Genomic DNA, 15194 nt, shown 5'->3' on the forward strand with positions numbered 1-15194 from the left:
AATATGTCTGTTTCTGCCTGCTCTACTTTTCTCATCTTACATATTGTTAAAGCATTCAAATAAAATAATAATAAAAATTGACTGATGAGTCAAGTACAAACAAACATGTAGGAGTAAAACTAGATTTTAAGCCACAGGGACTCAACAAGAAGCTACTAAATTACTCAACATATTCCCTTTTTTGTTTTTTTACACTGCCATAGTTTAAGCACGAGACACAAATTGGTGGTTGATCGGTGGGGTGGGATAATATAACCACATAAATGACACAAGGTTTAAAGATTGCTTGCTCTATGTTAACCATCCAACCTGACACACAAACTGGGGAGTGCTGCCTTATAAACTGTCTACCAGCAAATCCCTCTCTCTAGCTGGCCGCTCGCTCTGTTCAGCATAAACCCTATAACCTCTGCCCTCCTGCCATCACTGATCCATGGGTGTGTGGTGTGAACATACTGATGATGGTTTAGTTGCACTGACAGTTCATGGCCTCCTGCGTTACTCCAGAAAATATGATGTTATGAGACAAATAACAAATCTGAAAAGCATCACTGCCATGATACAAAAACATGAAAGAAATTATGAAAAATCCAGTAACAGTAAGATGAAACCATGGAATTTGTGAAATATAACTAGATCTAAAAATGTCTACTTTGTAAGCACACATATGCAGGCACACATTTTGTGCGAATTAACAGCAAGAGAATCCTCACCTACAATTAACTGAGGCACCTGTCAGTGAGGAAGACTTCATCAGTGTAAATACTTCTCTGAAAGAGCTGCCAGAGCCAAAAATAGTGCATGACGCACAGGGCGCCTCTGCACGAGTGGTGGTTTGGGTGTATGTGTGTGCGCTGGTGTGTGAATGTGTGTTGTGGGTGGAAAAACATGTAGCTGCTGAGTCCCTTTCTGATCTTGCTATTAAATTATCCAAGCATTCTTTCTTTACCATGCTTCTGTGTTTTATTTGCATTGTTCTTTTAGGGATATTTAGTAGTCCTGAGGATGTGTCAGTCATATTATCAGCAGACCTGAAGTCAATCAAATACAACATCTGTATTGTTTAACTAGACAATTAAGGGGCATTCGAAAACTTGACAGTGGCCAGTGGTAAATGGACCCTATAGCCAAACCCAAACTAATTGATGGGATCCTCAATGACATCCTTAATGACATTGAACGGCTTAATGGAGGCAAAAGTGGAACAACTATTATTCATATATATATATATATATATGCAAAAGTTGAAATGGGTTTTCCGCAGCTGTGTCAGAGAAAGACAGCAGGTGAACCAGCAACATAACCAGACGGTCAAACTACTTACCGCTCAGCCGGATTCCTCAATGCTGGGAATATTCAACTAATTAGAAAGAACCAAACCCAGTCCTATTCCTTCAAGAAAGTACAATCTCCAGTGCAAGAACATGTTCTGGGAGTGAAACAAAGTTCCTGGAACTGATTTAAGCACTTCCCTTCATCTGGAAAGGGCTGCCATCAAAACTCGTCTTATTTTTCTAAGCAGCTCAACTCTGTCGTAACTTGGTGAGTAAGCGCTTGTTGTACTGTAACTTGTAAAGCTCAAGCAACAACTTGTTCTCTCTCCAACTTAATTGTTAAAGGAATAAAAGGTCCAGCATGTCAAATAAAACAAAACAGTTCAAATGGCTCACCACTATTATTTCGAAAATAGCAGCATGAGCATGAGGTCAATGCAAAAAATGTTTCTTCTTCCATTTGTCATGATGCTTTTGATGTCTTGTGTGAAGCACTATGAATTGCCTCATTGCTGATATGTGCTACAAAAATAAACTTGCCTTGCAAGTGCAAAACAACCTGATGATTATTTGGGAAAAATATCTTAAAGCATGGTCTATTGGCCAAGACATCCCTAATAATCTCAATAGCATGTTTTTTAAATCCCATTTATTAGAATGACAATATGTCTATGCATTGCAACAATAAGCCCAAATTATCTGTTGTTGTTGTTGTTGTTGCTGCTTAGTGTCCATATCTTTTGCTCATTTAGTCCGGGCAGACGGCTGTTCAGCAATGAGTCTGGATCTGTTTGAGGTTTCTGTGCTATGTGCTATAGGTAATGGTCAAAGTACAAGAGTTAAAGTTTTTTCTAAATACATATACAGCAAACTTACTCATTCCTGATGTAGTGAACCAGTCTGGAGAGAGCATGTTTCTGCATATTCAGAGAAATAAAGTGTGCATCCTGGCTGTGTGTAGGACATTGCATAACAGGGAAACCACTTGTTCTTAAGGGAATTGTGGCAGCAAAATGTGACACAAGGCTACCAAGTGTTCAGGACCCCAAGACTCTGCTGGAAGTTACTGCAGAGCCGGCATTTAACATGCAGCTGCTAAATAGTGACCCTTATAAAACCCACACTCGAACAACTGGCCAGAGAAATACATAGCCTATAGGGCCACTGGCAAACAGCCACGTGTACAGTGCAGTTGGACTTAATAAAGAAAGCATTTAGAGTAAAAGAGGAAAAAACTGTAAAAAGGCTGAGCTCCTCACTGGTCAGCCTGTTGGTCTGACTTGTTTATGTGGCTGGTTACTGTAAGGATGACTAAGCAAAAATGAGAGGGGGCGGTTTTAGACTAAAAGACCACAGAGGTAGGGAGAGATGGAGCGAAGCCAGACTTGCAAAAATGAGCAATCAGAGAAAAAGCTGAATATAGGGGAGGGAAGGATGGGAAAAGGTGTGATATCTCTGTGATCCCTGAAATCCAAGGTCCATGTACTCCCACTCCCAGTGGAAATGAATCCAGACTGCAGGACTAAACAAGGCTAGCAGCAGCCGATTAGCAGAGTGATGTGCTTTTCTACAAGTGGCTGAGATGTTAACGTCTCTCAGCTGACCAGGCGTAAGGGGATTTCTTTGCAGGGTCTCTTGAATCACAAATGTGTTTCAATCTGTAACTCACTTTACATCACTCATGCATGAAGCCACACCTGCAGGTACACATGTTCAAAGCTCCAGTGGAGAGGCCCAGTGAAGGGTTAATGAGTGTTTGCTGCAGTGACTGTTGGGCCAAACAAACAGGTCTCTGCTGCTATGGCTAGCATTGCCAACTCTCCCGTCTGTTCTGTCAGTCTGACTGGAGAGGGCTTGATTTAGTGTCAGGACGTTCCTACAAAAAACATTCGTATGCTCTTATGTATCAGAGATATCTAATCCAACATTTATATTTTCAACAACGACAGGGAAATTCACGTACCCTTACAAAAGGGAGCACCAGGTCTAATTTTGAACAAGAAACTGATTTATCCTTTTCCAGGCAGTCTATGTTTAAAACTGACTTACACAAGCTCAGTTACTGTTTAGCGAGGCAGGACAAATATCACAATCCGCCTATGGCAACAAAGCAACAGAGAACCAGACTCTTTAAGCTGTTTTATCTGGGAACATGTACCACCCTCTAGTATCATGATACCACTTTCATTGGGACTGGTCGATCCGTGGGAAGTAGTTCAAAACTCAAAGGGAGGTTTAAAAGCCTCTTTTTTTTTCTTCTTACAATAAAGTCATAATTCATATCCATTTTCTGTTCTCTAACAAAATATATACATTCAGTAGAAACATTTGAATATTAAAATGATTAATGTGCACCAAATCCTGTACAAAGGCACAAGGTCATTAGAAATATAGAAAGTGCTCTCAGGCTTCCCCCACTGGGCTTCAAGAACTACTTATGCAGAGAGATTATGAGACACATGACTGTGCTGCCTAACCCACAAGGGAAGGCAGAAAAAAAAGATAGAAAAATGTGTATCCATGCAGGGAGCAACAATCACTCGTGTTTGGAAAAGAAACAGGAAGGTTCCATTTTTACTGAAACTGGTAGAGGCCTTGATCAGGGTCATGCCATGGTGCATCATGTTGTGCCCTAAAACAACAGTAACATGCGTCAAGTGTTTTCATCATCTGAAGAAAAGGTTTACAGTGTAATTCTTGGAACAACACTTTGTCCAACTTCTCAAACAGGAACTTTTATAAAAGTTTTGGGTCTTCCAGGACTTCCTAAGTATTCTCAGCCAGCTTATCCAGCGTCTGGCTGCTCAGTGCACCTGAGTGCTGCACACATTACTTGTTTCTAATATAATATATTAATGCAGTAGAGCCCTGAGATACATATAATTATTTTGACTCAAGCTATTTCATTTAATTTGCACAGCATGTACTCTTCCACCTTCTTCTTATGGCCCTACCAGCACAGCAACATGTCAAACCCCATAAGAGTGTTTTGAATGTATGTAAAGTAGAAATTGTGGTCTATATGACAGGGGGTTGGATGCACTGATACAGCCAATCATACTACCTGGTTGCAAAGCCAAACTTTACAATCAAAGGAAGCATTTCTTGACATTTAAAAAAAACAAAAACATTTGGTCTGTCCAATTAAAGTTTGAATGTTATTGTATATTTTCTTTATAGACTTTTGTATTGTGAATATTGAGGCACTGGCTTCACTCCCTGATGACTGGGCAAGTTTTCAGTAAATAAACTACAAACACTTGGTGTCTTTGTTTATAGACAGGTTGATAGACCTAAGTTTGAACTTGTCTTTCAGTTATATTTTTCTTCTGATTCAAGCAAATGCTTGACCCTTTTTTATTTGTAATTGGCATACTTTTTATTTGCACGTTGCTTTCAATCAGCCAATCAAAGCTTGGATTTACTTTTGTATCCTACTATGATAGCCACAGTCAGCTTCTGTCTCTTTTGCATGAAGCTGTTGAGGGATCATGCCCTTGCAGTTTTGCTGGGGTCTCTCTGGGGGGATCTGCAGGCTTAAACAAAGTTTGAGTGACATTTCTATCACCTGATGAAGCTTTTACTGTCAAAAAATGTCAGGTAGCAGCTTCATGACTAAGCTGTTTGCAGTGACGATTGCATCAATTATATTTGGAGTATTAAAAAAGGGGAAAGAAAGCAGGAGCTCAGCAGGCTGGGGTTGTAGAGGCTTTCGACTGCCATAGGGATTTCACAGGGGATTAAGATGTCTCACGAGAGGTAGCAAATAACCTTATTTCAAGTAGAACGACTGTTCTCATTCAGTACCTCTTCCTAGAAACTTCTTAAAAGGATCAAATTTATATTTTCCTTTCCCATGTGCAAACAAATTGAGTTACAGGCAAAAATGTGCAAGGCAGAAAAAGGACAAAAACAAGTGACATGAAACTGTTTTCAATTAATTAGAGAAAACTAACAATTCCTAATTCAATCTGAACAACTGTGTGGCAACAATTTTCCAAAGTTCATGAAGGTTTTAAAGTGTAGTTTGTACTGAAGCAGTTTAGGAGAGTCTTGAGATCTTTTCACATTCAGCAACAGCACCGTAACTAAGCCGCCATTACTTCTTTGTACTTTGATTTTGCGTCGTTGTAATATTGGTGTACCATTCTGTGAATTCACTTTGCCTTACAGCGTTGCAGAAGCCAAGAGAGCACGGCACAGCAGGATCTCCACAAACACACACAGTCAGACGTGCACACACACAGCACTGTACTCCTCCGCTGGCTCCGTCGATACCGTCTCACCGATACCATAACGCTGATACCATCTTGCCCCTGTAAAAGCAGATCACTTCCTCCCTCCCATTACGCCTCCGAGACATTCATATTGAAGGGAAACTTCAGTCACAGGGGCAAAAATATTGCTCCTTGAAACAGCAGTCTGATAAGGGCTTATAATTCATCAGTGGGGCAATTTTTGTGGGTGCTTTCGAATTGTATTGTGTTATACTGACAGGTGTTTCTATTTTTTCCATGTCAGGTTAGGTGCAAAAACAGAAACACCTCTCTATCCTAAATGACTGCACATGATTTTAACTATTTCAATCAAATAAACAAATAACCGACTGTATTTTGTCAGAATTAGGTCTGGTACAAAAGAGTGTCTCTGTGTTTACGCTGATATGTGTGTTTACCTGTGTTTTACTTGAACCTCACCTGTATCTGTTTGAGCACTTTGGGTATGGGTTTACAGTTGAGTTTCTGACAGGTCTGCTTGTAGGAAGAGAGGATCTCCTCCACCGTCACATTCTGAGCTGCAACAACAAAAATTCAAAAGGTTAGGATTGCTTTTAATAATTGAACACACCTGTCACTTTTTAACAGGTAAATACATATATATAATATATGGTTAGAAATGTGTCTGAAGATTTTAGTTTTTTTTTTTTTTTTTTTAAAGCTTCACTACTTTTTATACTTCCGATTGTTAAAATGACAGATTATATAATTTTAAAACACAAAATTTTGCAAGCTTAGTGCTTTGCTATGGCTATCTTTTGACAGTCAACTTTTCCAAAACAGACAAACAAAGCATCTGAAATTAGTTTAGTTTAACTGGATATTCATCGATTCTGATCCTGTAACATACAATAAAATAAAAAAGTTTTCCTGCACAATTCTTCACATGCATAAACATGATGAAGTTAAGCACTGGGACAGAGTCTCTGTTATGTCACCTGTTTGTTTGTCTGCCTTGAGGAGCACTCTCTTGACAGAGAGGATCAGAAACTGTAACCCTGTCAAAGGGCTCCACTACTTAAGTCAGAAGAAGGAGGTATTGTTCTTAGTGTGTGTGTGTCGGTCAGCCAATGCTGCCACCCCAGACTGTTGCAGGGTCTAACTCCTGTCACATGACTGGGCAACATTTGAACCCACTGTTCTAGCTGAGAGACGAAGTAAGGCACTTGAATGAAGAATGACAGAAAAACGATGAAGAAAACGGAACCAAAACTAACATAACCTGTACATGTCCTTTCACTTTACTAATACATTGAGCTGGTGTGTATGAATGGGGTTTTGTGCTGCAGTCAGCAGTTTTGTTTCTCTCACCAAGGTGAGATGTTTCTGTGGTTAAACTGTACGTCCCTGCATTCGTTAACAGACAGGTCAGAATAACCTGCTCATGGAACAAAGAGGCAGTTGAGCAGCCATACATGTCTGACCCACTGTGTTCTGCACGATCTCAATGCAATAATCACTGACCATGGTTTAAAATACTACAAGAGGCCTTATTGCGGTAAGTCTGAAGTACTGGTGTCTGTACATGTGGGAGACTAAATGAAAGAGTGAGTCAGGGCCACAAGAAAACAATGAGAAGACATCTTTTACTTGTTTTGAAGCCCAGACCAAACGGTCCCTGAGAAACTGTTTGAGTCCAACATCAGGCCCTGGTGCATGTACATAAATAAATAGTAATGCTAGAAAAAAAAAAATATATATATATGATGACTGCTATGTTGAGTGAGAAGATACATATTCTTACTCCCACTCAAACAAAAAATACACAAACATACTTTCTTGAGATACATAAAAAACATGGCTGTTGAAAAGCTTTGTGATTAGACACACTTTTTCTTCACTTAACGTTAGCCATTAATGCAAATAGATATCATTATTTAGAGTTGTCTTAAAAGCCATCAGTATGAACATTAACCTCTGGTGATGCCTAAAAATGTTGTTTCACATATTTGTTTGTAAGCACGTTTCAGGGAAATGACTACGTAATGATAAAAAACAACAACAGTGGTGCTAGTGGTTAGCTATCTCTATTTCTACAACTCCTACTACTATTGAAGGGATACTTGATATCAGTCAATACTCAGGTGTAGGTGTTGAAATTGTTATGCATTAAAGGCTCTAGTAGTCTAGAAATTTAAAAATCAGAAGAGTAGAAGACTCAAGACCACTAAACATGATAGTATCACAAGAAGGCCTCGATTATTTGTTGATGTGAACGTTTTAAATGTCTTTCCTTTTTAGGCATTTTCCCAGTAAGGACCACCCTCCTGTCTTCAGGCCTGACTACCAGTATGAATCACTGGTGAAGCAAAACACATGGAAACCCTCTTTCGGCTTTTAACCCTTCAAACAACTTTGTTGACCACATGACCAGGCCAGTGGTTTCGCTACCGGGAATCAAACTCTTTGTAGCTGCATGCTGTATAGGAGCTTCAGGCCTGTCCGACCAATGTGCTCTTTCTAATTTCCTCACACACAAGTTACTGATGCCAACAACTGCTTTGGACAAAACAACGCTGGTAAAAATAGAACAGAGTCCATGTTTGTAAGTATGGTCTTGCATTGCCTTCACATCTTTTTAATCAAACAAATGATCCATCTTACAGATACCAGCTGGATTTGAAGGACACTGTGTGTGAAGCATCAAAGGGCCCATATTAGATTGGTTCTTTACAACAATGAAATTGTGTGGTCTGTCTTAGAAAAGCCTGTTTATGTATGGAAATTAGTGTATGAATGTGCATTTGTATAATTAAAGCATTTTGCCTGCAGTCTGAAAAGTTAATGCTTCAACTCTGTTGTAAAACATTACATGTCTTAGTTAGAAACAAAATGGACTTAGACAGAAATGTAAGCTCTGACTCAAAAGCAGGGTTGAGCTCTGTGCTGAGAAAGCAAAGGGAGAGCTACAACAATCTTCTTACAAGATTTTTCTAGAAGATTAAAGGTAAACCATTTTATTTTGCTCTGCATCTTTAGAGTTAATTAACCTTTTAATTGAAAAAGATCTCAAAAAGAGGGTCACCATCATCCATGAACCTACTGTAACCATCTGTAGCAGCTGCAATAAATGTCACGCAATAAAAGTTGTGCTTTCTTTACTGAAAAAATATCTGGTTTTATCCTGTGGATTAGACATAAATGTCTCTAGCATGTGAGCGTGTGTGACAGTACAGTGTGTGCTTCCAGTGAACACTGTGTCCTTGAAAAAGTGTTATTGTACAGAGCTGCTGTGGAGCAAGTGTGTGTAAACACTTCCTGAGGGAAAGGTGGGGTTCAGGGTCCCATGCTAAGTACACAATATTCTCACACATACTGTAGGTCATTAATTAGAGAAGGAGAGCTGAGGGCAACAGAAACTGAATATTAAAAGCACATGGTTCTCATTAATGAAAGATAATATTTTACTACTGGGCTCAAAATCAACTGAAAAACAGTGAAGACAGCTTCAATTAAAGGCACAAATGAACAGTGTATATAACAGAAGGACAAAGAAAAAACAAAACCAGTAACAGAGAGAGAGAGATAAGAAAATGCTTGGTGCTAAACAGAAGCGGGAAATGTTAGCTTCTTAGGAGCTGAGCTAAAGCTGTTGTCTGTGTTTTTGCTTGCTCTGTCTTTGTTTTATTGCACTCGCCTCAAGTACTGCTTGTACATGCATGGAGGGAGTGGCTATGAGGAGCTAGAGCAAAAAGGGGGAGAGAGGGAGTGGAAACAACTGCTCAAAAGACGTGTTTGAAACCCAGTGTAGGGGAAGTAGAGAGGTAATGAAGTGCAGAAAAAGGTTTGATTGAGAGGCAATACATTGATTTCTGAATATATCACTGCCCTGCCAACCAGTCTAGGAGGTCTCAACACACATCCACGCTATGAGAAGTCAGTCAGACCATGGACGACCAGGCTCCTGCTTGTCATGCTTATTATCCCCAAAACACTTAACATTTTGACACTTAAAATCCAATAAGAGCAGTCATACACATTTCTTAATTTTGCTCTGACCATCCCTTTGATAGTCAGAAACCTGCTCTTCATGTTGTACTGAAGGCAGAGGGCAAGGGAAGGACAGCTTATTTAAAAACACCATGGATTGAGATTTCAGGTGTGGAGGAGAGGGGAGAAGACAACTGAAAACCACACAAAAAGGAGTGTATCTCTACTTTGACAAAAACAAACAACGAGTCTCGTGTCTTGTTAATTGTTGTTATCCAACATCCACAGTGCAACAACACACACTAAATCTCTTGCTGCTAGCAATGCTGAGCTTGTGAGCAAAATAATAATAAAAGCTGAATGCAGCCATAACAGTTTCTAGCTTGCTGACTCAGATCAACAGAGGTAAATTTAGCACTGTGGGCTTTATGGTTTGGAATAATGATGAGCTGTCGACCACTATCTAGCTGCGGCAGATGAAGCTTTTAATTTTGTGAGCTGTAGTTAAGGAATTTAGTCATCCATGGATAATATTTCGCAATACAGTGGCTGTTACAAATCCATATCAGATGAAAAGTTTAGCTTCCTTATTCGTTTTCCTTGTCTCTACCTTTATGCACTTTTTCTCATGATCTAGATGGGCAGAAGGAGGAAAACTGAAATCAATGCCTGACTAGAGAGACAGAATTCAAACTGGTTTGATCTTGTAAGTTGGAGGATGTGCCTTAAACTGTCAACTGGATTGTGATTATAACACAAGTGTAAGGAAAGTGGATTTATCTTTACTTAGGTCATCATTAAACCAGGCCTGTTTAAAATGTATCGTATCATACTGCTGCTCTTTTGTATCTTTTATACAGTTCACAGCCAGTTGGATTGGTATCTTGGGGCGAGGGAAAAACTGAAGGCAACAAGGGAGCTTTACCTGCCATTAATTATAAATCTATTACTTTAGCTGAACAACTGGCAGAGCTATGGCAAGTGCAGACATGTATGTTGAGATGACAGAGCTGAACTGACAGTATGCCAAAGCCAAAGCTCCTTAAAGAAAACAATACTTTTTCAGTTAGACATTGAATTAGAGCAGTCAACCTGCTAGGCCCTTCCACACCTTCATTGAACTTGAGCTATAAAAGCAGCAGGTGAGGTCAAGGTTGTCAGTGAAATATTACCATGACATTTTACTCCAACAATAGCAGGCAGTCATCAGAGCAGTACACATCAAATGACCTGAGTTTAGAATCAATCAATATCAAGACATGACAGCATAACTTATGTAAATCACATTTCAAATCTGCACTGGGAATTTGAGTTATTTAACTAATTTGATCTGAAATGTAACAACAATCCAGTCAGTTCAACTTTGTGATGACTTTACCGTTACACTTGCAACAGAACATTTAGACTTCCTGTTTTTTCCAATCATATTTTGTCTGTCATACAGCTCTCAGAATATTGTTATTCATTCATTTATTTTATAATTCTTTTTTAATTTGATATCAGTAGAGATTTCAAGGCGCTGGTATGAACAAGGCTTTGGAAAGGGTTTTGTTGGGCAGGTCATTATTTGTAAAGGTAGGAAAAACACATCCCTCAAACCTGTCAGATCAGGTTGACTGCATCCTTCTTCTTGTGACTTTTGGTCAAAGGTTTGAACTAGCTACCTTAGTCGCAGGGACAGGGGTTGCACATTAGCCACGGCTAGAAACCTATACTGTATGAAGGAATGTTCATTGCCTGTGTCCCTGTTAACTTAACAGATACAAAAACAAAAATAACCTTATTTCTCATGCTTTCTTTTTCATTCTGTACACAACTTCTTCACCTCCTCATCCTCAATGAAAGTTAGCTTTCATTCCTTTGTGGCCACGCAATTCAGGTAAAGAGTGTTACCTTCCAACAGGGTGAGACAACAAATTGTAAACTAATTCATTTTTTAAGCATAACCTAACCTTCATCTTGCTACCAAATAAAACATATGTACATGTATCAGGTGCAGTATGATATTGTTATTGGTAAAGTTTAGAGTTTAAAAGGTGTTAAGCATAATTATGAACTTGTCTTACCCTGAAATGATAATGTTAAGGGAAAAACAGATCTAGTAGGTAATGTTTCATAACAACTTGCTTAAAACTTCAGCAAGAAAAACTTCCTACAAAGCTGAGTTAAATGTTTTTTGGCCAAATGCCATTTTCATGCCAGACCTTCTGATAGACACAGATTGCCTCCTCATTTCTGATTCACAATATTTTCTTGACAAGTGTAAAGTAGAAGACAAGCAATCAGCTGTGAACTAATTATAATAATGTGTTGCTAATGTAACACTGTGTTATATTTGTTATATATAATGCTCATACTAACTTCCTGCTGTGCAATTGTGACAACTGATCATAAATAATGCATTGTTTGTTACTGCAGCTACAAAATACAAGACGTTCTTTCCTCTTTGCAGCTGCACATCATACCAGTGATGCAGTCAAAGCCTCCTGAGCCACCCACAAAAGGTCAGAACACAAATCGACCCACAGAGTCCCAACAGTAAGTGTGGGCTAAAGAACCAGACTGAGTTTGAGCTAGTCTTACTGTGACAACTGCTTGGACTGTTGATGAATAGTTGTTACAACTTTTAGCATCCCCACAAAAGGCTCCATAGAGAACTGCAGGGATGGAGCGCTTTTGTACCCCAACCCACCCAGGTATCATCGAAACAGCAACGTCCCTGGTGCACTTGATAAACAGCAACAATGTTCAATTATTGCAGGTATAAAGCAAACACATTTTCTAAATTTCTATGATATTTGGAGAGATGATTATAACTAAAACTTAACAGGTAATGGTTAACTAACTAACAAACTACACTACGGTTGTAGGATTTTAACATCAATTCCCCTAAACTTCAAAAATACATGTCCTGATACGCTCTGTAGTCCAGCAAGTACATCAGCAATACTCAAAGCTGTGGTGCTTACTTAACAAAATGTGTAATTCTTTTAAGGTTGTGCAAGGCTTGGGATACAGTGTATGATTAAATGTGGTGGTGAAATCTCAACTCAGACTGTGAATTGTTCAGGACCCACAGATTATGTGCTCCCATTGTACAATGGCATTGTCAAGCAGACCCAAGTAGTCGCACTGTACGTGTTGAATTGGGACAGAGCATTGACAATTATCAAAAGGCTGGGCGGGCCAAAAATCATATCTTGATTTTTTTTTTTTAGCTGAATGGCAATACATGAAATATAGATATATTTTGTTCTGTAAAGAAATAATCAACACAACGTCAGTCTAAGCCAAATCCACATGAACTAAGTAAAAACAACATTCAATGTTCAAAGAGGTCATCTTTAAAGTTAGAACCACAAGCAGTTGAATGCTTAACAAAGTATACAATTAAAAAAATAAACTTAGCAGGTACAGGTAGTACACATGTAGCATGTCCCTTTGTTTGTATGGTTTAATTCAAATATAATTAGAAATAAATATGCCTGTGATGGTTGTAAGGGACTTGGAAGTTATTTGTTTCCACAGATTTCTGCCTGGCCTGTTACTGCAAAAGGCAACATGACCTGCAATATGATTATTATCTATTGTAATTTACCAATAAATTGGGCAACTTTCTCCAAACTACTTCAAAGAGCTTTTATAGCTCAAAAACACAGAAGAACATGTCAAGACCCTTACAATGTGGTCATGAAATTGAAAACCCTTAATGTTCAGGCCAAATCCGTTGGGCTTGTAAAAATGTGAATATTAGCTTTAGAGGTGCTGAAAAGAGCTGGCACCTCAATTTCCTTGAAGCATGTTGTCCTAAGACCCTGATGAATGTAGCTAAACACTATCTTACCAGAAAATCATCCAATACCATCTCCTGCTCAACATATTCTACATGGTGATGATGTACTGCACAAAACCAAGAGAACAGTTATCTGAATTGTTATATGGCATTCAAACCTCACCAGGCAGTTTTTTTTTCAAACCGTCTGTTTATCTGCTTTGGCCTCGCCATATTTTTTTTACCTTCGTCACTCACTCTTATTCCTAGTCCTGCTGAAACAGGGAGAAAACAGATTGTACAGGCTCTTCACCCTCCCCCCACACCAAAAAAGAGGGGAAGATGAGCAAAGGCAAGTTTTTGCATGTGTGTAGGAAGATGGGGCACTTTTTTGCATAGTCAGACAGACACTGACAGACTTGGCATAAAACAAGGATTCCACTGAAAATGTACGACCTGAAATAATGTCTCAAATAACGTCTGTTCTGACTGATCTACACACAGTCGGGTGTATAGCTACTAACAAATAATAAACACATACATTTTTGTCTGAACCCATCTGGTTTAAGCCCAGAACAATATTAAGTTACATTACAACACCATCCTAGCAGGTAATACTAATCCATAACAACAAGTGATGACCAATTCTCTGGAAGGATTTGCATATTTGACATGATGGAAAATGTATTATGTAACAACAGGAAGCATGAGGTCCTTAGTTACAAAAAAAGTCACCTTAAAATGATGATTTAAACATCATTCATCAGGTTTCTGAGTCTTTAATAAAAGGCAACAGCCGAGAAACCAGCGTTGACAGGTAACACGCTTCAAGGTGAAATTCCTTACAGCTGGGGTTAGAAAAAAAAAAAAAGTTTCTTCGAAAGAAATGATTTGAAACAAAGCACACTATAGACTTATGGAGGCCAGGTGTTGACACTGTTTATCTGGGGGAACAATGTTTTCAGCAGTATTTAAATCCATTTACAGAATATATCCAAGTCTAAGTTATGTTTGCTCCATTATGCTGTTAGGGTACTTTACCATGATTTTGTTTTTAAATTGTGCAATTATGTACACACCCAGAAATGTTGCCTTTTGAATATTGTCTCAGGATAAATCTGATAACAAAAAGGTTGATTCAACTGTCAAGTCAATTTTGAGGAGGTATTCTGTGGTATCATTGAACTGAATCATATCATAAAAACAGAACAGGCCTCTCGTTTATTTTGTCCCCCCTCATTGATAGAAATGAGGAGGACAAAAGATGACAGCTGTTTAATTTACAGCCAGCTGTTTTAATTCAACCAAACCAAAAGGAGCAAGTTGTTGATAGCATTTCAGCATGCTTTGAGATCTGCTTGACAACACTGGAGTAGACACACTTTTTACAAGTTAACAGCATTTTGAAATTAAGTTGGTGTAATTTGGATGTAGACTAAGTGAAAACATGTAAATCTTTTGAGGTGACAGGGTTCACAGGACGACACCGATGTATGCAATAACATGCAAAGCCTGTGGGCACACTTCCAGAGATAGATTTGAGTATGTTTGAGGTGGAACACAGAAGTGTTGCCATCTCCTACTTAACATTCAAGTGCCAGTGTTCAAAATAGCCCCCTCTCCCAGTCTCACTCCCTGCCATTTCACACAGCCGTGCTGTGGATGGTGACAGCAGCGTCATTCACACATGACAGCTGACTGCCTGGCTGGTCAGAGGTGGGGCAAAAAGGCAGGGACTGTGTCACTGCTGCTGTTTGCCCCTACCAGTCTGCATGACAAGACAGCAGCAGCAGCAGCAGCAGCAGCAGCAGCAGCAGCAGCAGCAGCAGCAGCAGCAGCAGCGGGTAAACACAAAGAAGGAAGAAAGAAATGGGCATATTTTAGACAGGAGCTTTCTGCTTAGAAATAGATGAGCATAACAAATTTAACTACCCCCTTAAC

At 39.1% G+C, this 15194-nt stretch overlaps 1 protein-coding gene across 2 annotated transcripts in view; it reads right to left on the reverse strand.

Moving 5' to 3' along the window:
• ppp1r37 (protein phosphatase 1, regulatory subunit 37) overlaps nucleotides 1-15194 on the reverse strand; it is a 39383-nt gene that overhangs the window by 15585 nt on the left and 8604 nt on the right. For both annotated transcript variants that reach the window (XM_061046874.1, XM_061046875.1), the window contains exon 2: nucleotides 5972-6069. In XM_061046874.1, coding sequence (XP_060902857.1) covers nucleotides 5972-6069 — 98 coding nt within the window. The remainder of the gene's footprint in view (nucleotides 1-5971; nucleotides 6070-15194) is intronic.

The sequence above is a fragment of the Labrus mixtus genome, chromosome 9 (assembly GCF_963584025.1).
Source record: "Labrus mixtus chromosome 9, fLabMix1.1, whole genome shotgun sequence".
NCBI lineage: Eukaryota > Metazoa > Chordata > Actinopteri > Labriformes > Labridae > Labrus > Labrus mixtus.